General features: G+C 42.0%; 1 protein-coding gene across 8 annotated transcripts in view; it reads left to right on the forward strand.

Moving 5' to 3' along the window:
* The window catches only part of MTUS2 (microtubule associated tumor suppressor candidate 2), a 550651-nt gene that overhangs the window by 473031 nt on the left and 51206 nt on the right, over positions 1-26414 (forward strand). For 7 of the 8 annotated variants that reach the window (XM_014548541.1, XM_014548540.1, XM_014548544.1 and 4 more), the window contains one exon: positions 25971-26037. In XM_014548541.1, the coding sequence (XP_014404027.1) occupies positions 25971-26037 (67 nt within the window). Of the gene's footprint in view, positions 1-14064; positions 14310-25970; positions 26038-26414 lie in introns of those variants that run through there. The other variant, XM_014548547.1, reaches the window with a different exon arrangement.

A 26414-nucleotide genomic window follows, 5' to 3' on the forward strand; every position in this document is an offset into this window, starting at 1 on the left:
CAAATTAATTCTTGGAATCAGAACAGCCTCTCCCTCTACAGATGCTGGTAATACTTCAGCTTTGATAATGTTATGTCATAATCTTTTGATAATAAATCTGGTACCATTACAAGACCCCATTTACTATTAAGATTTCTCAATAGCATGATGATTGCACCACTTTCACTTTTAATTTATGACACAGCATTCCCAAAGGAGTAATGCTATTAAGAAATTCGATGGCAGAATTTTCCTTTTCAGCATCATCTGTAGAATCAATGGAATCATCACTCAAATATGTGTGAAAATCTCCATTGAGTATATTCAAAATTTCTTCATTTAATTTTTAAACATGCTCATTTTTTGGACAAAGAATTGCACGTTTAGATATATTTTTAATATTATCTATAGGCTAGAAGCCCAGTGCACAAAAATTTGTGCACTGGCAGGGGGAGGGGGTCTCTCAGCCCAACCTGTACCCTCTCACAGTCTGGGACCCCTCGGGAGATAACCACCTGCTGGCTTAGGCCCACTCCCCTGGTGGCAGATGGCATGCCCGATCCCACGGTTCCTTCCCCGTCTCCCCCGGTTGCACATGGCAGGCCTGGATCCCACGCTGGGGTGGGCGGTGGCTGGGAATCGCGCTGCCACCCAAGCAGGGCAGTGGAGCGGGATCTGCCTGCAGTAAGCAAATTTAACGACCATCTTGGTTGGATTAATTTGCATACTCTCCTGATTGGCTGATGAGCATAGCGAAGGTATGGTCAATTAGCAGCTTTGTCTTTTATTAGTGTAGATATAGTATTTCCAAAGGTAGCTTCAATAATGGATCCATTACAAATCATTTCACAGGGGATTTCAACAATATCCATTCCTAAATGAAAACTGCTATCAAGTTTGCCATCTAGAGCCAGTGTTCAGCTGCTCTGGTAAAGGTCACCCCATAAGAACACTGAGCCTGCTGTTTGGTCACATTTGTGGTGGAGCAGTGTCTTCCACCAGGACCCATCTGGTTTTCTCAGGGGCCAGACAGAAAATGGATGGGGATAGAATGAGGACCACCAGCCTTGCATCCTTTAAGTCGAGAGTGGCACTAACCTCTGCCATTCCTTCTAGGATACAATAGTGTTTGTCACTTACTATCTTACCTGGGGTAGAGTGGACAGTTCCTTGTGCTGCTACTTGACTTTCCTATAACAATTGTTGTTACTCCACTGGTGAAGGAACCAGTGTGAGGTTTCTGCCACTTGCCAAGTACATCCATTCTGGTCACACCTTTATGAATCAAGGGAATAATCACTGAGGTCTATGGACTCTGCGGACCCACTTTGATTTGAACCTGGGCCAGGACTCCCTGTACTCTGACCCCAAAGCTGGTTTTCCTCTGCCTTACCAAAAGCCCCTTCTGGGGTCCCTAACCCCAAATGAGAGGTCACTGCAGACATGCTCAGTAATGATGATTTTTTTATGCAGGTATAGTCATTGTTTAAAAATGTTTTATGTAGGTATAGTCAGTAAGCCTCAAGAAGTTTTTCGCCTATGCTTCTGCTCTACAGGGGTGCATGCTAGTGCCTAGTACCAGATATTGGGTGTCAGTGTCTGCTACTGCCCTGTCTCCCACATCCCTCAGAAGGCATGTTCATGTGGAGGGCTGCTGGCAAGCACTTTGGGCGTTTTTAAATATTGTCAACTGAATTCAGGGCTCAGGCAGAGCCACGCTCTGGGGGCGGTCCTAGTCAAGAGGCTAGGACGCCACTCAGTCTGACTTTCCCGCCCAGATGCTAAGCGGGGTGGATCCCATTATGTCTCCAGGAACTCAAGGCCCACCCAGATGTGATGTAACTTCCTGTTACTTCGAGTATATATTAAATTTACTTCCGGTGCTGGACGTATGTCTGTCCCTCCATCAGAGGGCAGAAGCCCACCCAGACCTAGCTTCTTCTATTTTTGTGTCCTGTCTCTTTCATTTCTTTCTCAATCCCAAGCACCTCTACTTAAAGAACTGGTTCATCTCTCTCTCCATGCTGGACGCGGAGAAGGGACCCCCCCCCCCCTATGCTTCTGCTCTACAGGGGTGCATGATAGTGTTTAGTACCAGATATTGGATGTCAGTGTTTGCTACTGCCCTGTCTCCCACATCCCTCAGAAGACATGTTCATACTTTATTTTGATTAATGTTTGATTGCCCTGATCTTTCATTGTCTCTTCAAAGCATCAATGCTGCTCTACAACACAGAATCACTCTGTGGGGTAATTTATGTTCCAATCACTCCACAGAGCTGTCCTGTCTAGAGGTAAAGAGCTCTAGTACCCCCATATCAGTCCGTTACTGGCCCTTGTGGGGGTGGGAAGAGTCAGTCCCATGCCTCATCAGCTTTTCTGAACATTAATGTTTGATTACCCTGATCTTTCATTGTCTCTTCAAAGCATCAATGCTGCTCTACAACACAGAATCACTCTGTGGGGTAATTTATGTTCCAATCACTCCACAGAGCTGTCCTGTCTAGAGGTAAAGAGCTCTAGTACCCCCATATCAGTCCGTTACTGGCCCTTGTGGGGGTGGGAAGAGTCAGTCCCATGCCTCATCAGCTTTTCTGAACCACTTCTAGAGTTTAAACCTAGATTTAAAACAGAATGAGGAAGACATAAAGGTTGGGTAGAAAACAGATGTGCCTTATCCTTTTCCCTTAGAACTTTGCTCATGGCAAAACAGAATTGGCAAGGCAAAAAGAAGAACATATGCTCAAAGTAGCGTTTTAAGCTAAATATCTAATAAACAGAAAAGCTGGGTTTTCCTCTGCCTTTTCTGGGGTCCCTAACCCCAAATGAGAGGTCACTGCACACATGCTCAGTAATGATCATTTTTTAATGCAGGTATAGTCATTTAAAAAAAAAATTATGTAGGTATAGTCAGTAAGCCTCAAGAAGTTTTTCTTATTGTTACTACTAGTAGCACGGTGCACAAAATTCGTGCACATTAAAAGGGAATTAAAATAGAAACAATGATGGGAATCATTGATCGGCTGCCTCCTGCATTCCCCATACTAGGGATCGAGCCTGCAACTCGGGCATGTGCCCTGACCGGAAATCGAACCGTGATTGCCTGGTTAATAGGCCAACACTCAATCACTGAACCACACGGGCCAGGCTAGCATCACAATTTTTAAAATGAAAATGTGAAGTTCAATACTGTTTCTCATGTATTGTAACAGAAACCCAAATTCTATAGCACAATCCACGCAAAAGAGTTAGCTTCTGAAGTTCTGTGTTTTAATCCTGCAGAGAATAAGTGACTTGTTAATGCTTTCAAAAAGACCTGGTATATTTAGTAGCGAGAGAGCAGAAGCCTCACCCGTGATTCCGTGAGGAATGGGGCTCCCACCTCACTCCTGTCAGGGTCCGGGGTGCAGGTAAATGGGGTTCCTGGCTGGCAGGCCACTGACAGCAAGCTATCCAACAGCAGATTCTGTGAGGAATGGGGCTGCCTCCTCCCTACTGTCAGGGTCTGGTTTGAAGGCCGGACTCAGTACTTCCACGGGCATGTGCCCTGACCGGAAATTGAACCGTGACTGCCTGGTTAATAGGCCAACGCTCAATCACTGAACCACACGGGCCAAGCTAGCATCACAATTTTTAAAATGAAAATGTGAAGTTCAATACTGTTTCTCATGTATTGTACCAGAAACCCAAATTACATAGCACAACCCACCCAAAAGAGTTAGCTTCTGAAGTTCTGTGTTTTAATTCTGCAGAGAATAAGTGACTTGTTAATGCTTTCAAAAAGACCTGGTATATTTAGTAGCGAGAGAGCAGAAGCCTCACCCACTGCAGGTTTGCCCTGGCTGTGGACGATGTCCTGCTACCAGGGAGGCACAGCACTGGAGAGCATTATCTGCCTGTGAGATACCGCAAACACACGAAATGCATAAAAATCAGATCATGACATGTGCTCATTATCTAAGTTTAATAGACCTTAACATCTCGCTGCATTTGCTTTAGATATTTTATTTCAAAAATAAAATATTTTTGGTAAGGTGAAGCCCTCTGTGTACCTCTCCCTGATCTTAGGGCCATGGCTCCCAAGAATAAACCTATTCTGTGTTAGTTATCTCTTGTTGCATAACAAATTACCACACAACACAGCAGCTAAGAACTGCAGGCCTTTATTACGTCACACAGCTGCTGGTGGTCAGGTAGCCAGGAGAGACGCAGCTGGCAGAAGCTAGTGGCCCTGGCTCTGGCTCTGTCAGGAGGTGGCAGCCAAGCTGTCCTCAGAGCTGCCCTGGTCTCCAGGTTCCCCTGGGGTGGAAGCCTCCTCTCAGTCACTGGCGGTGGCAGGCTTCCACTCCTCCAGCTGCAGGCTGCAGCCACCTCAAGGGCCTTGGCTCACAGCACGGCAGCTTGTTTCCCCCATAGCAGCAGATCAGAGATTGGAAGTGGAATGCACAGATGGAAGCCATGGTCTTTTGTAGCTGGAAGCCCCCTCCTCTCACTCACTGGCGGTGGCAGGCCTCCACTCCTCCAGCTGCAGGCTGCAGTCACCGCATTGGCTTGGCCACAGGCTGCTCACAGCATGGCAACTTGTTTTCCCCCATAGCAGCAGATCAGAGACTGAAAGTGGAATGCACAGATGGAAGCCATGGTCTTTTGTAGCCTAATTTGGAGGTGACATATTATCATTCCCCTCAGACCTGCTGCTGATGAGACAGACCAGCCCATACACAGGGTGGGACAGGATGCATGGCAGTGTGAATACCAAATGGTGGGAATCTCTGACTGCCATCCTGAAGTCTCATTACTGCAACTCCAAGACTTTTTAAAATGTTTTGACCACATAAATATTTATAACATAAACTACGTAACATTGCTTTTTTAAAGTTTTTTCATCTATACCAATAGCATACTGTATATATCCTCCCACATACAAACTTATGTTTTTGAGATGTCTCCATGTTGATTCATGTGAATCTCACTCATTCATTTTCTGTTTTTGGAATCCCACTGTAGAACTATATCATAATTTAGATATCCAGTATTTAATTAAAAGAGAGGTTGCTTTTCTCTTTTCACTATTAAAAATGAGCTGAATATTCCTAAACATGTCAGCTTGTACATATGTACACACTTTACTCTTTAAGGTAAATATTCAGAAGTGGAATTACTGAGTCAAAGTATGTATATGTCTTCAGCTTTGTTATATCGCCACGCTGTTCTCCAAAGTGGACGTCCTAATTTATACTTCTACCTTCTGTGATGCCTGCACCCTGTACTCCACATCCTGACCAACAGAGATACTATCACACTCTAATTTTTGCCAGTCTGCTGGTGTATCTCACTGTGGCTTTGATTTACATTTTACTGATTAGTATTTAATAATTGACTATGTTTTTGCATGTTTATGGATCCACTTCTGAGAATTACTTCTTAATATCTTTTGTTCCTTTGTCTATTCTGTTATTTGTCTTTTTCTTAACAATTAGAATACTTTTTACATATTCTAGATACTAATTATTTATTACTTAAGTGTATTAGAATAATTTTCTTCCAGTTTGTGACTTGATTTTCACTTTATTTTTAGTATCTTTGGATAAACTAAATTTTTAATATCATAATAATATCTTGTTAAGAGCGATAAGGACACATATGTAATACCTTAATAAAGAAAAATAATAAATAAATAAATAAAGATAAAAAATAACTTGTTAAAATCTTTTCTATTGTTTTAACATTTTTAATTTCATATTTAAGTCGTTAATACGATTGGAATTAGTTTTTGTTAGGCCATCACTTTTGTTTTCATAAGGATAACCATTTGTTCCAACACATGGATAACCTTTGTTCCAACACCTTTTATTGAATAGTCCATTCTTTTCTCACTGTGTACAATGAAATCTGTGTCACGTATCAAGTTTCTACGCATCTGTAGCTGTCTACTTGTGTATAAATTAAAGACCTCAGATGAGTTTGTTCTGAGACCTTACCTTGGTTTCAGCACCATAGGGTTTACGCTAGGCCAGGGGTAGGCAAACTTTTTGACTCGAGGGCCACAATGGGTTCTTAAACTGGATCGCGCTTCTGGCTATGATGTTATGCCCAGGGTTTTTATATAAGTAGATTCCTATATTGATTGTGGAACTACAGGGTTCCTGCTCTTCTTTAGACACTGACCAATAAATCTTCAATTGTTTTCCATATTTCCCAGAAAAGAAAATAATCCAGCATGTATCTAATGAAAGAGTAAAGTCACCCATTTTTCTAGCACTGGGGAGTAATTTAATGTTCTTCAGAAATTTGTGAGTAATTAATTTCATTTGAATAATCAGCATTTATAATCAAGTTAAGTAGCTATGGCTTACGAATTTTGATTTGCTTCTTAATGAAATAATTTTACTAGGACCTATACAAAATTTTCAGCTTTAAATAATATTGACAACCTGTTCTTGATTTCTTTATTATTCAAATATGAGGGCTTTTTGAACATTTATTAGCATCACCATTTTTATTTTTATTTATTTATTCATTTATTTTTTCTGCTCTGATTGGTGTTTTCTGATACCTTGACTTCTAAATCACTGTTTAATTCTCTACCTTATCTAACTTACTGGTTTTTTTTTAGTGTATCCTTTTTCTCAGATATTATAGTCTTCATTTCTGACTTTTTAAAATTGTTTCTATGTTGTTGCTTTTTCATTATATTTGAAATCCTCATTAAGTTCTTTAAGCATCCTTATAACCATTTATAATTTTTTGGAGTGACTTTTTTAATATATATTTTTCTATTGATTTCAAAGAGGAGAGTAGAGGGAGAGATAGAAACATCAATGATGAAAGAGAATCATTGATCAGCTGCCTCCTGCACACCCCCTTCTGGGGATTGAGTTTAAAACTTAGGCATGTGCCTTTGACTGGAGTTGAACCTGGGACCTCTTAGTCCATAGGCCAATGCTCTATCCACTGAGCCAAACTGGCTAGGGCTATAACCATTTTTTGAACTCTATATCTGATAGATGTTTGCCTCCATTTTATTTAGTTCTTTTTCTGGATAATTCTACTGTTCTTTCATTTGGAGTTTTTTTCTTTTGTATCCCCATTTTGGCTACTTCTCTGTGTTTGTTTCTATGTATTTGTAGATTTGCTATGTCTCCCAGTTTTGATATAGTGGCCTTAAGTAAGAGGTGTCCTGTGGAACCCAGTGGCATAGTCTCCTTGATTACCTGAACTGGGTACTTAAGAAATGTCTTTTGTGTGGTTTATGTGAACGCTACTTTTGTAATTGAGCCTTGATTGCTGTTTGCCTATCCATGCTTGAGGTTAACCTTTTGGCTGGCTGTGAGAACCTACCCCAATCACAGTGTACTAGCTGTGGTATGGGTGATGACCACATGATGAGGAATTTGTCTCAGCAGGATCTGGTGCCTGTCAGGATTTTTCTTTGGATGTTTCACTTGTGAAGCTAATTGAATCCTACTCTTATGTCTGAAGCTTGCCACTGGATTTTTTGTTCTTGGTGACTCTTGGGAGAGACTTTGGTGAAGGTCAAAGTCAGACACTACCTGTGACTGGCCCTGGGCAACCTTTTTGGAGCTACAAAGCAATCCACAGTTTGTAGCTGTCTCTGTGGACCTGGGTATGCATATGAAGGGCCAAGCTACACACTAAATGAGCCCAAGGGCAGTTCAGCAAAAGGCCCAAGATACTTCAAAATATGCCTCTACCTGCCTCTACCTGCTGGGTGTCTATTAGATTCACTCACTGAAAAACATCTGGCAGTGTTCAAGTTGAGTTAGGTTCTTAGTGATTGACCATATAGGATTGGGTGGTTTTTATAAGATTGATACAAATTCAAACTCAGTGTCAATGCTAGGTCTGAGGCCACTCAGCAAAGTCCCAGAGTACACCAACACTAGCTCCTACCCACAGACCTTTATTTGGGGCAGAGTCTTAGAGAATCATTAGGGAGAGACCAGCAGAGTTCATTAGGCCCAAACTGACCAAAATTTCTCCACTTAAAGGAAGGGCTTTGCACTGGTTGTTAGTGCAAGGGAAAAAAAATGGCCCCCTTCCTAAAGCTGCACAACCCAGCCTATTCCTGATTCTACTTGGACATCCTGGAGAGCTCAGGCTCCAGGGTGAGGTGGAGCTAGTGGATCTCCCATGAAAGGGTGGTTCCCATCAGGCTCAAAGGAAAGTGAGGGGATGGCTCCCACCCCAAAGCCACACAGCCCAGTTACTGGCCTCACCTGAGTCTACTAGGACTTCTACACCCCAGCCCAGGCAGCTGACTCCTCAGCAGGGTGTTATTTTCACAGGGTGAGGTGAGAGGGAGTCCAGAGGGTTGAGCTATTGCATTCCCCCAGGCTGATACCTTATAGAGGGGAGTGTTCCACCTAAGAAAGTTGGCATCTGCAGTGTGGGATAGGGGCTCAGTAGAAGGACCCTAGTGGCTGTCACTTCAGCTCTCTCCCTGGATCCACAAAACCCAGTCTCTCTGCACACGTCTTTATAATAAAGAAAAATAATAAATAAATAAATAAAGATAAAAAATAACTTGTTAAAATCTTTTCTATTGTTTTAACATTTTTAATTTCATATTTAAGTCGTTAATACGATTGGAATTAGTTTTTGTTAGGCCATCACTTTTGTTTTCATAAGGATAACCATTTGTTCCAACACCTTTTATTGAATAGTCCATTCTTTTCTCACTGTATACAGTGAAATCTGTGTCACGTATCAAGTTTCTACGCATCTATAGCTGTCTACTTGTGTATACATTAAAGACCTCAGATGAGTTTGTTCTGAGACCTTACCTTGAATTCAGCACCATAGGGTTTACTCTAGGGGTAGGCTGACCCCTTAGCTTATGTGTAACTCCTTTCTCCAACAGTGAGAACATGACTGTCATGACCTACAAAGTATTTACTTTTTTGCTCTATCCTAAAATAAACACAAAGTAGTTTCAATTGTTCACCCATTTATGTACAGTTCTTTTTGTCTTTAGCTTTATAATATAGAGTTAAGATAATATTTTTCAAAGTTATTTAATTTTTTTCTTCTCCATTTGCTTCAACGTGGGTATGTTATTCATTTGTTAAAAAAAAAAAAGATTGTTTGTATTTCATTTTGGGTTCCATGAACAGCTGGTTGATTTTAATTATTTCTCATTGTAATGAGTACGTCATACATTGGCATTGCTTTAACACACAAGAATACACGAGATAGTAAACTCAGAGGAGTGGTGCTCTCTCCTCGTCCCTTATATTACATTCCTTCCTGTCCCTCGTTCTTTCTGCTTCACTCCCACTAACCCTTTTGTATGTGGGATTCATTCCTGGTCTATCCTTCTTTTTACAAAGTGTTTATTTCCTTATGTTTTTTTTTTACCCTACAGTATATTCTTTCGCACCTTGTTTGTTTGCTTGTTTTTCACTTATCAATTTACATACTCTGGAACTCATTCCAAATACGTTCATATAAATCTTCTTTATTCCTTTTTTAAAAAAATGCTCAGTACTCCATTGCCTAAATATACCATAATTTATTGAACGACTCTTCTATGTATGTTTAGGTTGTTTTTAAATATTTTTCAGCTAAAAACAATGTTATAATGAACAGGCTGTTCATTGTTAGAGATGTATCTTCAAAGCGAAATCCTAGATGTGCAATTTCTAGGTTAAAAAAAAAGGGGGGGTGATAATAGGGCTTAATTTCACACTGTTTTGTGAGAGCTACATGAGGTACTGCATGCAAGACTTAAGCATGGTGCCTGGCATCTGTTAATAATCAATTAATGTTTCTTATTAGTCATTGCTCCAAAACATGCATTGTTTATAAGGCTTTCTCTGAAGAGATATACCAATAGACCTTCATATTACTTCTAAATGCTAATTCCTCTTCCAATGCAATAAAACATGCCAGGAATAAAAACCATCTCAAACTTTTAAAAATATTAGAAGCCAGAATGTTCCAGATTTCATCAGCCTGTGAAGTCACAGCTTCATTTTATGCCAAATCACAATAGTCTAAACCAGGGGTCCTCAAACTTTTTAAATAGGGGGCCAGTTCACTGTCCCTCAGACCTTTCTACGTACCTTGGGGACTCCTTAGAAAGCACCTTCCCACCTGAACCTTGGTTTGCTACCATGTTCCCCGTCCTGTATGTCATGAAGAAGTTCAGGGTTTCTTTTCTGTCTTACAGGTATCTACGTACCTTGGGGACTCCTTAGGTGGCACCTTCCCACCTGAACCTTGGTTTGCTACCATGTTATAACATCCAGTTTATCTCCCTCAAAGTGAAGTTCATTGGGCATTTTTCCAATTCTAAGGGCCCCTGAACAGGAGCTGTTACTCTCTCACTCCACCCTAAGGCCCCATCTGAGTTTTTCTGTGACCTCCTTCAAGGATATTTTGTCTATGGGAAATATCACTTCCTTCTAGGGACCTCTTATCCCTACCAGGTAGCTCTTAAAAGATAGCAAACAGCCTTAGCCGGCTTGGCTCTGTGGATAGAGCATCGGCTGGGGACTGAAGGGTTCTGGGTTCGATTCTGGTCAAGGGCACGAACCTCGGTTGCAGGCTCCCAGCCCTAGTCGGGGGCATGCAGGAAGCAACCAATTGATATTTCTCTCTCACAATGGTGTTTCTCTGTCTCTCCCTCTCCTTTCCACTCTCTCTAAAAATCAATGGAAAAAATATCCTCAGGGGAGGATTAAAAAAAAAAAAAAAAAAAAGACAGCAAACAGCCCTAGCTTGTGGTATCTAATTTCCATTTTCAACTAGAAGAAACCAAGGATCCTGGAGGGGAAGGCTGCTCCTGGATCTCTAGCAAGAAATATTCAAGATGAGCACAGAATCATGTTGTGTCAGAAAGCAAGGAAGGTGGACTAATGAGTTGTGTCAAAAGGACACAGGAACCAACAAGAAGGCACTCCCATTGGCCAACGATGAGATAAACTGAGCAGCTAAAAGGAGTAACTGCAATGAATTAAAACACATCGTGTATATTAACATAAAAACATGAACTCAAATGATGTTTTGAAAAAGTGAGAGAAAGCAAACAGCCTCATCAGATCCCATTGCAACACCAAGTCTTTTCAGAAAATTGGCACTTAAAGGAAAGGAATAAGCATTTATCCTGTCTTTCCTGTATAAACTGTATTGCAGGGAACTGACATCACACTAGTTCCGTGGTCGGCAAACTGCGGCTGGTGAGCCACATGCAGCTCTTTGGCCCCTTGAGTGTGGCTCTTCCTAAGCCTTAGGAGTACCCTAATTAAGTTAATAACACTGTACCTACCTATATAGTTTAAGTTTAAAAAATTTGGCTCTCAAAAGAAATTTCAATCTTTGTACTGTTGATATTTGGCTCTGTTGACTAATGAGTTTGCTGACCACTGCCCTAGTTGATGACAAAAAATTCTTTTCTTACATCAAAATTCCAGTTAATAAATGCAAATGGATGATGGAATCAGAGCATCATGTTGCAGCTCCTATGAAATAATTGATTCAGGGAGTAATCATGAGCAAGTGAAGTCATTAGATGAAAGGTTGATGGGAAACTTTATGATGGAGGAGATGAGACTCACTTCTATCCACAATAGCTTCAGTACAAATGGAATGTCCAGTCATCCTGTGCTTCCTGCTGGGATGTGATATGATGCCCACAACATTACATCCCAGGTATTGTTGCCCAAATAAATAGAGCCTGGGTCTCATCCAGCCTCAAGAGCTAGATTTCACTTTTAGGGATGTAAGAAAAAGTGAAATGACATTATCAGGAAGCGAAAAGGCAAATCCAGAGTGTGGGATGTTCTCCACGCCACCCCATTCAATTTCTGAGCAAGTCAATGGCTTGGGTGGGGAGGCGGTGGGGGTAGCGGGGAAGACTGCCGTTGATAAAAGAGGCCTAAGAGATTTAACACTTAATGTGATATGTGTACCTAGTTTGAGTCCTGATTCAAGAAAACTAACAGTATGGTAGCAATGCAGGTTGGTGCAGCCACTATGGAAAACAGGATGGAGGTTCCTTAAAAAATTAAAAATGGAACTGTCTTATGACCCAGCAATTCTACTTCTGGTTATATATCTAAAGAAAAACTCAAAACACTAATTCCAAAGAATATATGCACTCCTATGTTCATAGCAGCGTTATTTACAATAGCCAAAATATGGAAGCAACACAAGTACCCATCAATAGACAAGTGGATAAATACAGAAGTTGTGGTACATATATACAATGGAATACTACTCAGCAATAAGAAAGAATGAGATTTTATTATTTGCAGCAATATGGATGGACCTAGAGAGTATTATGCTAACTGAAATAAGTTAGAGAAAGACAAATACCATATGATTTCACTAAGATATGGAACCTAAAGAACAAAATACATAAACAAACAAAATTGAACAGACATGGATACAGAGATCAGACTGCTGGTTACTTATTTCTGTAGATTTTTTTACATTTTTTAAATTGAACTGCATGTTAATAAACACTGACTTCATAATCATGCAGAGTGTATATACATTGTTTTGGGCCACCCTTTATATATGAATATAATTTTCCTTTTGTTTTATAAGTTTATCTTCTTTCTCAACAATGTGTCACCTTTCCATACAGTGGGAAGGTGTTGTGTATCTATAGAGTATTTTCCATTTCTAAGCTGTTACAAACTATGCTAAATTGAATATCCTCACACATACACCCTTGCATATTCTTGTGTGTATTATTGTAGAAGTGGAAATGATGGCTCAAAGTGTATGGACATTTAAAATGTTGACAGGGACAGGCATGCTGCCCACCTAATGGACTATGCTAATTTGCCTGTTAGTTTAAAAGAAAGATTTGAGTTTATTCTTTCAAGTTTAGGGCAAACATTCAGTCTGTTCTTATTTGATCACCAAATATCCTTGCCCTATAAGCAAATCTAAATAGTCTATGCTACTTAATTAAAATCTGTTTGGAAAATCTCAAGTTAGTAAAATTAGATAGATTTAACAAGTGTTGTCTACTTAAGAGTCTTTGGCAAATTTAATGGGGAAAAAATGCAATTGTATGTTTCTGCAGATGATGCATTTCAGGATTTCTCCTTTGAAGTATCAGGAAATACAAAGTTAATCTTGTAAATATTATTATTCACATCTTTTACTTTCAGGATTACACAAATATATATATTTTAAAGGCCATGTCTCTTTAGAAAAAAAACAAACCCTTTGCTCTTTACCTTTTTTTATTAACTGTTTTCAAGATTACAAATTGCCCAGAAAAGTCAAGTCCTCTAAGGCTTTTCTGTTGATATGCCCAGGGGAAATGTTTGTCCCCAACCCCAAGTTTAATTGCTTAAGCCACTTTTGAAAGGTTTGTGAATGTCTGCCTGGGCAACCAATTTCACAATTATCCTATATAGTAAAAGCCTAATATGCAAATTGTTCCCTCTACCAGGAGTTCGACTGGGGGTGGGACACCCCCTCCCCCAGCCAACCTCCCGCCTCCCCTCCCCACCCGTGCACGAATTCATGCACCCGGCCTCTAGTATTTCTAATATAAAAATTTCATCAAGCAAGGCAAGAATTGCTCATGGCACACACATTTGAAAATGAGCAATTGGTGGTCCCGAGGCAACCAATACCCTGGGAGGAGGAGTTACAGGAAAGGAAAGGCCAGATACACCATGTTTATAAGTATGTTCACTTCTCAGGAAAATCGAAAGCCATAGTCTGAGCAGAGCCAAGCCTGTGGCAGCCCTGTCCGTAGTCCTCAGCACAGACTACCCATGGACGCCAGGCTTCTTTTGTGTTCCCTGCGTCCTTTCCAGGCGAGTCTGCGTGGTGCAAGGGCGCATCCTCACTCGGGCAGGGATGGGAGTGGCAGCCTCCGCCCCCGCCCCCACCCCCTTCCCGGTAAGGGCGGGCTGGCCGTCCTCTCCGGGAGATGGCAATTGGTAGGTGCTCCATTGTTATGCGACTATTTATTCGCTTCGTTCTGAGGATTCCCGAGGCAAAGTGACCCTCCCTCGGCCTGCCCCCTCCCTTCCTGGCTCCCGCGCTGCTTCTCCCCGCAGCAGGATCCCAACACCGCCGCTTGGAGCCCCTCCTCCTCCTGTTCTTCTGGCTCCGGGATTCCTGAAGTTAATAGGAGAAATAAGGTAGCCAAGGGGACCACATGGAAGTTGTGACAGCTCCCAGCCGCGCACCCCTTTCGTTTGAGCCATTACCTCGCCTTAGGAATTGCCACTGACACGTTGAATGAAGGAGGTCTCCCTGCCAGCCAACCTGCCGGGATGGGCCACTGCTGCTGCAAGCCTTATATCTGCCTTCAGTGCCTGGACAAGACGGTACTTTGCCTTCCCTCTCTCTCCTTCCCTCTCCTCTTTTGAAAGGGCAGAGGGAAAGCCAGAAGCGCCCCTTCTGCCCAGCTCCCCTCACCTGTGTGTGCGCTTTGTTGGTGAGCAGGAGGCTGCCCTTACTGGTTCCAGCGCGCTGGTCTCGCCCACTCTGCAGAGCCTTACATAATTCTGTACCCTGCAGTCCCACATGGAACTGTTGCATTTCCCTCAAACAGTCAGGCTCTGCTCAAACATCTTGAAACCTCAGGTGCCAAGAAACCCTTGGGATATTCCCAGTGCATTTTAAAGCACCTGTGAGACCTAAGATATTTTGGTGAGGAATTTAGATTAGCTAGACATGTCCTTCTCCGCCAATTGCTAACTTTGAAAGTTTACTCTTTTTTACAAACAGCATCCATCCTTTAATTTCTATGCTTAAGTGCAGAGCAGAAAGCGCCAGTACAGTCATTCTCTCTGGGCTTCTTTGCATCACCTGGGGTGAATAGCATAGAGGGGAATACTAAGCCCTGGAGTCTGTGGGTGTGTTCCATCATCGGTGGCAGGAAATTCACAGCCAGGGACCTGGAAGCACAATACACGTGAGAATTGTATGACAGTTCCAACACAAAGCCTTTCTTTGCTTTTGACATTTGCCTACAAGCTTGCAGATGGATTAGGATATGCTTTTAGTTTTACTACTAGAGATATGTTAGCCAGAAATCTTGTCTGTGTGATATATTCTCATGCTCACTGGGATTGCTAAAGATGCCTGAAATGGGAATTGACAAGGGTGGGAATCCTCAGCTATAGAGATAGCTTGAGATACAGCATGTGACCAGGTGAAGGAAATACATGGCTTAATATAAAACTCATTACAAGGGGTCACTTGGGAACTCTTAGTTATCAGTCTGTTTATAACTGTGACCTAAAGTCAGGTTATGTACCACGTAGGAAAATTAAACTGTTATTGTTAAACTCACCTAGTACTTTTGTTCCAATAGAAATAACTGTTTCAATGAGTATGAACTAAAATATTTATATACACATTTATATGCTTTTTAACAAAAAATAGAAATATAAGATATTTGCACTCAGGTGTTTGCAAATCCAACATTGAAGTGATTAAGCCCTTCTTTCAAAAGGAATGGTCACAGAAAGGCATTGAAGAAAGCTTTATAACAAGGGACAGATTTGCTACATGTACAATATTATGTTCCTATTCCTAAACCTGATACAAAATTTTTAAAATAGAAGCTATAATTTTATTGAGAAAAATATATTTTAAAGTGAAACCACCTTTTTTGTTTGTTTCAAGTCAAGTTCTTGAAAATAATTAACCCTGTGTCATTCTTTTTAGTTTGGGAAGATAATTAAAAGTTATTTCATCTCGCCCGGCCAGTGTTGCTCAGTGGTTGAACCAGGACATCACGGTTCAGTTCCCAGTCAGGACACATGCCTGGGTTGCAGGCTCAGTCCTCCATAGGGGGTGTGAAGGAGGCAGCTGATCCATGATTCTCTCTCATCACTGATGTGTCCATCTCTCTCTCTGCCTTCCCCTCTTAAATTAATAAAAGTATATTTTTTAAAAAGTTATTTCATCTCTTTAGCAGTGTGATATTTAAGTAACTTTCAAATAATCTAGCTTTGAAACATTCAACCTAATGCAAATTATTTTTTTTAAATATATTTTATTGATTTTTTACAGAGAGGAAGGGAGAGAGATAGAAACATCGATGAGAGAGAAGCATCGATCAGCTGCCTCCTGCACACCACCTACTGGGGATGTGCCCGCAACCAAGGTACAGGCCCTTTGACTGGAATCGAACCTGGGACCCTTCAGTCCGAAGGCCGAGGCTCTATCCACTGAGCCAAACCGGTTAGGGCAATTTTTTACTGATGAAAAATTAAAAGCTTATACTGCATCTATCAACTTTCTTGTTGAGTTTATACCCACATTTCTTGACTTCTCTTTGCCATATTTTAGAATAATATTCTTGGTGGAGATTCTGTAGATATGTATTCACGAGCGGGGTGCTCACTTTAGGAATTGAGGGCTTTCTTTTGTTAAATTTTTAAAAAATTATTGTTTTACTTAGTCGCCCACTTTTCAGGATAACTGCACAGGCAGTATGCCCAAATCGTCTGTTTAGTCAATGGTTACCTATTGGGCCAGGCATCGTATACTAAGATTATTATGGGATTCCAAAACAATCTCCAAGTCTGGAAATTAATACTCCTTTAAATCCCATAATAAAATCTCTTAGTTCATCACATCGCCATTGAAAGAGGCCTGATAAAAATGTTGGTAAAGTTGTTTCTGGTTACTTTAGCCAAGCTTAATAACCCTTAAAAAAGAAAAAATTAAACATTTCCTCAGACTTTATATGGATACAAAATTAAAACCTTAAGTTTGAGAAATAAAAATAAATTTTTAAAATATGTTTTTATTGATTTCAGAGAGAGGAAGAAAGAGGGAGAGATAGAAACATCAATGATGAGAATAACTGATTAGCTGCCTCCTGCAGGCCCCCTACTGAGGATCAAGCCCGAAACCCACGCAGGTGCCCTGACTAGGAATCGAACTGTAACCTCATGGTTCATAGGTGAATGCTTAACCACTGAGCCACACCAGATGGGCTAAAAATAATTTCTTAGCAGTTTGATCATAGTGCAGCTAAAGAGATTCTAAAATGACAATGAGATACTTTTAAGTAATTGGTTTCAGAGATGGGGCCAAGAAAAAGAAATCTGAAAATGCTTCTTTAGCATTAATTTATTGGGAGAAACTATAGAATCAGCCCAAAACCCACGCAGGTGCCCTGACTAGGAATCGAACTGTAACCTCATGGTTCATAGGTGAATGCTTAACCACTGAGCCACACCAGATGGGCTAAAAATAATTTCTTAGCAGTTTGATCATAGTGCAGCTAAAGAGATTCTAAAATGACAATGAGATACTTTTAAGTAATTGGTTTCAGAGATGGGGCCAAGAAAAAGAAATCTGAAAATGCTTCTTTAGCATTAATTTATTGGGAGAAACTATAGAATCTTTCCTAGAGTATAAAATAAATGTAAATGTGTTAGGTGAACAAATGGTTATTAAAAACTGATTGTGCTTATGTGTTTTCAACTTTTTAAAAACTTATTCATTGACTATTGCTGGTTTACTCTGTGCCTACTTATTGTGGGGACTCTCAAAGAATTCTTAAAAGGCACATTTTGCCCAATGGACTTCAGCAGTAACTTATTTGGTTGCACTACCTTTTCCAGAGAAATTACAAATGGGGCAGGCAACAAAACAATAGAGCAATTAAAACATTAGTACAATAGTGTAGTATAATTAAGTGAGGTTCTGTGGTCCTGATCTTATGTGATTCTGGAATCTAGTCAAAAGAGAACTTAGTGTGGAATTATAGGCAAGCTTTCTTGTAAAAAGTAGAACATGAATTTCATTTGGAAAAATGTGGAGGAGTTTTCATGAACTGTTGAGAAGGAATGGACTTCTAAGCAAGGAGCACCTGAGTAGTGGTGTTTAGCCCAGTGTGTGAAAGCTGCGAGTAAACGCAGTGGGATCTGAGCACATAGGGAATGTGGGGAAATATTTCCCAGGCTGAAAGCCAGACCCAGGTTTTTTAACTTGCGTTAACAAGTAGTGGGGTCCATCTTGGGATTTTTAGCTGTTAAGAAAGAAACATCCAAACCTGTAGAGAATTTTAATAATTTTATTTGAACCAAACTGAAGACACTACCAGAAAAAAGATCTCAAATTCTCCGGAAATTGACAATTTTGCAGTTTTCCTTATGCAACTGGAATTAAGGAGGAAATGTATGGAAGATGACATACGTGTGGGAGAAAGTAAGGTACAGAATAGTTCCCAAGATTATATGCTCCCTGAGGGTGGTTCTGCCTCCAAGAGGCCTAAAGAAGAGGATTACTTGCCCTGGCCCAGTGGCTCAGTTAGTTGGGCCATCCTATATAATAAAAGCCTAATATGCTAAGTGTCCAACCGCTTGTTCGACCATTTGACCAGTCACTATGATGTGCACTGACCACCAGGGGGCAGACCGTTAGCTTGCTGCTGGGGTCCGGCCGATCCAGACCAGGCGAGATGGGCCAGACACACCCTGGAGCTCTCCCGTGGTCCCTCCCCAGCTGGCCAACCTCCCAAGACCCTCCCCGGTCCCAATTGTGCACCAGTGGGGTCCCTCAGGTTGACCTGCACCCTCTAGCAATCCAGGACCCCTTGGGGGATGTCAGAGAGCCGGTTTTGTCCTGATCCCTGCAGGCCAGGCCAAGGGATGCCACCGGTGCACAAATCCATGCACCGGGCCTCTAGTGTGTTAATATAGATGCACAAGAGCAATGAACAGGGCTTACTTAAGGCACAGATGAACCTTTTTATAGGCCTGGGGAGTGACTACCCACCATGACCTGCTCAGTTAGGAATTTATGATCAGCTCCCCCTGTGAGGTTACTTTTGGACAGATGTATTACAGGGCCCTTTTTTAACCACAGAGCAGAGCAGCGATTTGTAGAAAGACGTGTTCTACAGGTATTTTTAAAGGAAATGCATAATCCAGGAAGAACTTTGGGACACCCAGATGGATCCCAAAGAGTACATTAAGCTGCAGGCTCAGGCTGCCTCTGGATCAAGCCAGCAGTTCTGCGGGTACAGACCTCCTTACCCTTAACCTGCCAGAGCTGCTTGTTCTTATGGACGTTGAGTTATTAAGAGAAATAACCTAGATGTATAAACCAGAATGCCACCGTGCTTTTTAACAGTGAAAAACAAGCATATGAATGCTCATCTGCCTGAGAAACATGTTATTTCTCTTAAAGTCAACGTCTAGCTTCTTAAGAAGCTTTGATATAAGAATGGAATCTGAGCCACATTGTTTAGGCGTTGATTTCAAGCCTGAAATCAATGCAATTGAGAGGCTGTGTGATTGTTATTACCTTGGTGCCTGTTTTTTCTAAGCTCCCTTTGCTTTGCTTTTTTCACTATAACTCACCTGGCTGGTTTAGTTACCGCTTTGTTTCTTTGGGGTTAATTGGCATATCTCTACCCTAATCTTTCCTGGGTTGCCTATAATGTCAGAGGCTAATCTTATATACCTTTTCTCTAAATTCTTGGTAGTGGTGGGAGTTGGGAGAAGGCACCTCCTGTCCTTCTCAGGTATGTGTGGGTGGTCTGACAGTAGTGAATTTGGGAAAGTGACTAGAATCCAGAAAGGTCAAGAAACTTCTTAAGTGAGACATAAATGGATTAAAAATCATGGCCTGGCTAAGTTTCCTTTCTTTTGCTCACTCTGAGATCCAAAATTTCCCAGCATTACTTTTTTGCACTCAGATTTCATCCTCCTTGGGACCCTGTAAGTCTCTGCGGTCTCTAATTGACCATTAGCAATCCAGTTGTGGCATGACACCCCCTGATTAATGGCAGCCTCTTGGGCAAGCTGGTCATTTTGTCACCACTGGCACTCCCCGCCATGCAGAAGGGCAAAGGCTGGATCAAAGCACCTTCAAATTTAGTCACTCTGATTTTTAAAACAAGATACGTTTTGCTCATTTTTCACACAAGGAGACATTAACATGTATTTGAGAATATTAATATGAATAAAACAGTCCCTTTGACCAGTCTATATTAAACTTCATTTCTGCACAGAGAGGCAGATACAAAAACACAGTGGCCTGTGGTTAATTGTATGTGAAAGTAATAATATAATAATACTCCTTGATTAAGTCAAAGCATGGCATCAGTACTGCCTTAAAGCCATAACAACCAAAATGAAAGATGAAAGGTCAGGCACCTCCCAAAGGAATTTCCATAGGGTTATGTTATGATCTTGCCAATCTCCATCATCTGATACTGAAAATGTGGCGTGAAAACAGTGCTGAAGACTTAGAAGATCTGTTGTGTCCTCTTGTGGCTGCTTCGTCTTGAAATACAAAAGAAAATGTTTCCCTACGTGACCCAGTTCTAACTCGTAGAATTAAACCATAACCTGTACTCCTGGAACCCGGGGTGAAAAGCAATATTGTTTCTGGGAAGAATGAAACATTTCTTAATCTCTTTGTAATTTCATGAGCATGTCCCTTTGAATTTCAAAAATTCACAACAAAAGGATGAGGATGTTTCCTCAAAGACCAAAATTCTGTAGATTTCTTCTTCAGCTTCCTGTCTGGGTCTTTTGTTTAGCCTGGAAAAAAGTGGCTCAGCTCATGTGGCTGAATTTTCCTAATCTTCACTGATTTGGGGGCTCGCTAAAAAGATAGGAAAAATTAGTTGGGAGTCGTTTGGCTTACATGTATATGTTTAAATTTTACATATATAGACCCACCTATAAAAAAAATATCAATTGGGGAAGAAGGAGCTGATAAAAACAGAACGACAGTGAGTTTTATGAAATTGTCATCAGTAACCCTGTGGCCAATCAAGAACTCTTGCAGGGAGAATCAGACCTGAGGCAGAACCTCGGTGAGGAAAAGAGAAGGGCCCCTCTGAAGTGGGTGACAGGTTCCCAGAAATAGCCCCAGTTCCCCGGCCTTTGCCTGGGGCACGTCCTTCAGATCCACCTGCTTGTTCATCCTCTGGTCTCGGAACATCTTCCTGCCAGCCCTGCCCCATCGAGTTGTATTGCGCTGTTTTATAATCGCTCACTCCTTCACTGACCCTGGGAGACTCAAAGGCTCCTTGAAGGCAGAAATATCCTGCCTGGCATGTCTGCCTGGCACTTAGTGGGCACTCAATACAATGTTTTGTATAAATTTCCTATTTCTGGTTTGGTTGGGATGACAGCACCTCAGATTCACCCAACATTCAGTTTTAATAAATAGGCTGTTCTGATGATTATTATTATTATTATTATTTACAATCGTCACCCAAGGATATTTTTACATTGATTTTTAGAGAGAATAGGAAGGAGAGGGAGAGACAGAGAGAAACACTGATGTGAGAGAGACACATTGATTGGTTGCCTCCCGCATGCCCCAGACCAGGGTCGGGAGCCTGCAACTGCGTTCGATTCTGGTTCGTGCCCTTGACCAGAATTGAACCCGGGACCCTTTGGAGCCTGCAACTGCGTTCGATTCTGGTTTGTGCCCTTGACCAGAATTGAACCTGGGACCCTTTAGTCCGCAGGCCAGTGCTCTATCCACTGAGCCAAACTGGCTACGGTCTGTTCTGTTGGCTTCTAATTCAAGGAGGGGCTTAGCTGCTGGTGCCCACTAGGAATCACGTGGATGATGTTAACAAGGAGAGACTTGTTCACATCCTGTTACCACCAGGTTCACATGTTAAAATAAGGGAGTGGCAGGTTTGCCTGGGCTTGGCCACACATCCAGTTGCTTGAAGTTAATGGAATGATTAGCAGGTCCTATGCTTTGCCAGGCGTCTGTAACACCCAGAGATTGTGAGCAGCCCCATGGGAGTGATATCTGAGAACTGTAGGCTTCACCCTAGCAGACTCTCGGGGGTCTTCTGAGGGCTCATGGAGGGGAGACTGGAGGGCTCATGGGTCAGCTCATTTGGATTCCTCTGTGGCTGCAATATGCCACACTGGAGAGAATAGAGAACTCAGAGTGCAAAGCAGAGGTCCGTGACCAAATATGAGAGGTAGCTGATAAGACACAGCTGCTGGTATGGGCTTAGATGAATGTTCTCCAGGGTCTGTTCCAGTTAAGCCTGTCACACAGTAAACAGAGGGTGGCCTTCTTAGACTTGGCGATTTCTGGACTGTATCACTAGGATGGTTGGGGTGGTTAATCCTGAGCTCTATTTTTAGCCCTTTGGAGTGAAAGCAGGAGTCATGTGCTTGGCACCAGGTAGGAATTTTCCTCTCATTCCCCATGTAGGGAAGCACTGGCCTAACACTGGGCCGAACAAGAGGCCTGGATCGCATTCCAGTCATCCCCCATGTCACCACCCCGGACCTGGCTTAGCTGGGGCACCGAAGGGGCATGGTGGCATGAGATCCTTTCCAAGGGGGCCTTTGGGGCAGCCTCACTCCTGGGTATTGAGCAGAACCTGAGGTCCTAGCAAGGCAGCTGTTGGGATCTATTTACCACGATGGATGGAGAACAACTTTTTGAGGCAAAGAGGAGAGAGTGAAGGCCCCCTTAAGCTCACTACTTGCCCAGGACAGTGTTCCTGCAGTCACAGCCTTGGTCATTGCATGGCAGGGCAGCACCCGTCATTCCGGTTTGGCCATTTAAGCTCACTGCTTGCCCAGGACAGTGCATGGCAGGGCAGCACCCGTCATTCCGGTTTGGCCAGCAGAAAACAAAAGCTAATGTCATTGATGCAGAGAATTCAGAAATTAGAAAAGTGGGTGTTTCAAGAACAAGCACTTAGGGAAGGCCTGTCGCCAAACTGCACAGGCTGGCCGTCGGCAGCAGAGCGTGGCCGCGCCAGGGTCCCAGCAGCAATATATTCACTCAGAGGCCATCAGAGAGGGCTGGGGGAAGCTGATAGGGAAAGCTGAATAGCTACCCACTCAGAAGGTACAGCCCCATGCAGGCTACACTACAAAGGTCCTGTCACCCAACAGACAAAACAACACCAAGGACAAATCCGAGTGGTTCAGGTGGTGGGTGGGGTGTGAATACAGCTGGGGAACTTTTCATTGAAACAGTGGTCAGAAGCTGACACGGCCTCTCTCCCATCAGACATGGAAATCTTCGTGGTAAGAAGTGTTAGGAGCCCATCTGAGGAGCAATGCAGTTTGAACCTTGATGTTACCTCTAGATAAGCATGGATAGGAGGGGAGAATCTCGGTGTGTTAGTGTTTGATGAAGAGTGTGATTCTGGGTTAAAGCTCCTGTATTTGCCACTTTTTGACTGGTTACGTAACCATACAGCCCCAGTTTTGTCGTCCATAAAGGCAAATAAAAACCCAGGACCTGTTGGCTGAATTTGGAGGAGTCGTGAGGTATAGGGCTTACCTGGCGCAGTGCCTGGCACGTAGAAAGTGTTTAGGGAGGTTCATGTTAATATGAACATTTGAGGCATCGTGTTTGTGGCTTCTGTTAGGCAGCTGACCCTTCCTGGGCAAGCCGTTTGATGACCGTAGTTTCAAACTAGTTGGTTTTCTCGCCTGCACTTGTAAAAGGGTGGGGATGAGGGTGGATGGGATCATTCTCCTTCTCAGTCTCTCTCAACCGCCTCTGCTTCCCCAGCAGGTGCAGGGTCTCCAGTCTCACCTGCTTCCTGCCTATCTCTCCTTCCTTCTTTTCTGTCTCCCCATCCCCTCCCTTCCTTTTCTTCTCACTTGTGTTTCTCCTACAACAAAGAGAGTGAGACAGGCCTGGCCACGGACATCAGAATTAGCTTTTCCCCAAAGCGATCAAGTCCAGAGTCTTTGTGGACCATCTCCACGGCAGTGAGCGCTGTCCCAGCTGAGGCCCGTCCTCCTCCCTGCTGAGGACCTTCAGGCCTCTCCTTCCCCAAACCTCTGATTCCCCTGTGGCCGGAAAGTGGCCAGGGTTTGGTATGACAGGGAGATCCCCCAGGCATGTTCACATTCCCTTCGGGGCTTCTTTCCCAAGGGCTACTGCCTGGTGCAGAGGGAACTACTGGCTTTGGGTTAGAAATACAAGTTCATTTGTTGTTTATTAAGTTCTGGTTGTTCACTGCCTGACCGCCTCTCGGTGCCCACACTTCTCTGCACTCTGAGAGTGAATATTTGAGTGATGCTATTTCTGGTCTGAAAAGTACAGTATTTTGATCCGCTGGCTCTGCTTAGGAACTAAGAATATTAGTGTTCAAAAGTATTCTGGATAGTAGAAACAAGTTAGTTTTTTCATTAGATTACAATTATTGTAGAGTGAATACTGGGATTTACCCTCTCCAGAATACCAGATCTTCTCAACTGGTAGTAACAAGCTGAATGTCAGCTGGCCATATTGTATAGAACAAGCATATAGTCACTGTGATCAGTCTGATTAAAATACATTCCCTGTTCTGTTCTGCCTTTGAACTTGGAGTAGAATCAGGGCACAGCCAGGAAGGTGCTATTAAAAAAAATTAAAAAACAGTATGAGATTGGCATAAAAGTGTTAAACACATTTTGATTGTTAATATGAAAAGCACCTATTATCTATAGGATGCTATCTAGTTACAAATACAATAAAAGGAAACAGAGGAGTGATAATAACAAATAACCCCTGCGGAGAGCTTGCTAAGTGCCAGGCACCATTCTAACGACTTCAAGTATATTAATTTATAAACCATCATGACAACCCTATACCATGGTCTTGGCATAGAGGCAGCAAGGCTTAGTGATTAGGAAAGTACACACCCGCAGGTGGGATTTCTAGGCTTCAAATTCAGGGGAGGCAAGGATGCTCTGGGCTGGGATGGGAGGCGAGAGGTTCATGAAAGAGATGGGGTCCATTGTCCCTCAAAGACATATCATTGCTACATTGTTCCTAAGAGAACCGTGAGCTAATTAATGGCTGTTGATACCTGGGCCCAAAATAGCTCTCAGTTTATTCTGCAAATAGAGTTTTATTTTAACATTATGAAATTATGACTTTGCCTAGCAAATGCCTTTTGGATAAACTGAAACCCTTCCCTTAATCCAAAGTGACACAGGTGTTACCGAGGTCTAAACGCAGCAGACACAGAAACAAGATTGTGAAAACTGTCTGTTCAAATCTGACACAGGTTCCTCAAGGTGCTAAAACCAGAGTCAAAGGGGGTTAATAAAGAGAGAGCATTCACAAGGCCTGGTGATATTCATGCTAGATATTTGGAACACATTTTAGCCAATTTCTCCTCTTCAGAAATGTTTGCTGTGGGAGTGGAGTACATTCTACAGAATGACAGAAACTTTATATTTTGGGATCTCTCACTTGAAGAGAATTTACATGGCACATCTTTCTTAGTTATTGTAGTAGTAATAAAATCACAAGAAAGGTAAATGTTTATGGTGACTCAATAACGAAGATTGTATGTTCAGCATTGCTTCAACTACTTCTTTCTTGTGTCATAGAATGTATTGATTTGCAACCAGCTTAGCAGTTATTTAGTTACAAATGATGTATTTTTACTAAATGATACTTCAAGGGAGAGATTTCTTCTTATTCCTTCTATTGATACAGAATTCAACACACACACACACAAAAAAACACTCTGAAGCCTTATGTTTTATTGTTGGTCTAATTACAAAGATAAATGTTTTATGTTATATGTTATGCTCATTATTCATTAGGGAGCTGACCGTGCATCTTTGAATGAAAGGGCAAGTTTAAGAAGGCAGTTAGTAAAATAAGCATTTGCCCCTCAGAGAAATACGACATGCACATTTTCATAGTCAAAAATCTCATAATAGTGCTAATTAACAATGTTTGATAATATATAACAGTAGATGAATGTGAAGGACATAGAGATGCAAAAACTATTGAAGGGTGATCTATACAAGAGCAATATGGAGAAAGCACAACCACGGATATTATTAATATTATATTGCAAGCTTTGCACTTTGACTGTGATCCAAATGAATAAGACTTGGCTTTGTATATTTTTATATGCTTATATAATGAGAAAATTTTCTCCTTAAGGTTTAGGCTTATAAATATTTGCTTAATATGATTCATTAATTAAACATGTGGAAGTGCTTATCTAGCATAAAACTAGGGGACTCTCAGTGTTCGTTTTCTTTTTTCAGAATGAAAGTGCCCTTGTGAAAGAAAAAGAGCTGTCAATCGAACTTGCCAACATCAGGGATGAAGTTGGTAAGTAGGGCATTGAAAATGAGGAGCGGGCAGAATGTCTTTTCCTGATACCTGGGAATGTATAACAAAAGCAATTATGCCTCATGTAATAAGCCAGAGCAAAGCTGCCTAGACAAATGAAGTGTCTTACCAGCACAACGGTGGGCTGTTGCAGCCTTGCAGGGAGCCATATTTTTTATGTCTCTGGTTATAAAGCAGCTTCGTAACAGTTCACAGTGGAGCTAATCAGGCCTTGACTCTGCTCCTCGCAGATGGCAGCCCATCCATCCATCTGTTTGTGCTGTGACAAGCAACGCTCCATGTAGGCCCCCTGGGCAGGCAGAGCGCCAGGATCAGCAGCCCAGCTGTGGTGGGCTACATGAGGCGCTCTGAAAGAT

The sequence above is a fragment of the Myotis brandtii genome, unplaced genomic scaffold, assembly GCF_000412655.1.
Source record: "Myotis brandtii unplaced genomic scaffold, ASM41265v1 scaffold513, whole genome shotgun sequence".
Lineage (NCBI taxonomy): Eukaryota > Metazoa > Chordata > Mammalia > Chiroptera > Vespertilionidae > Myotis > Myotis brandtii.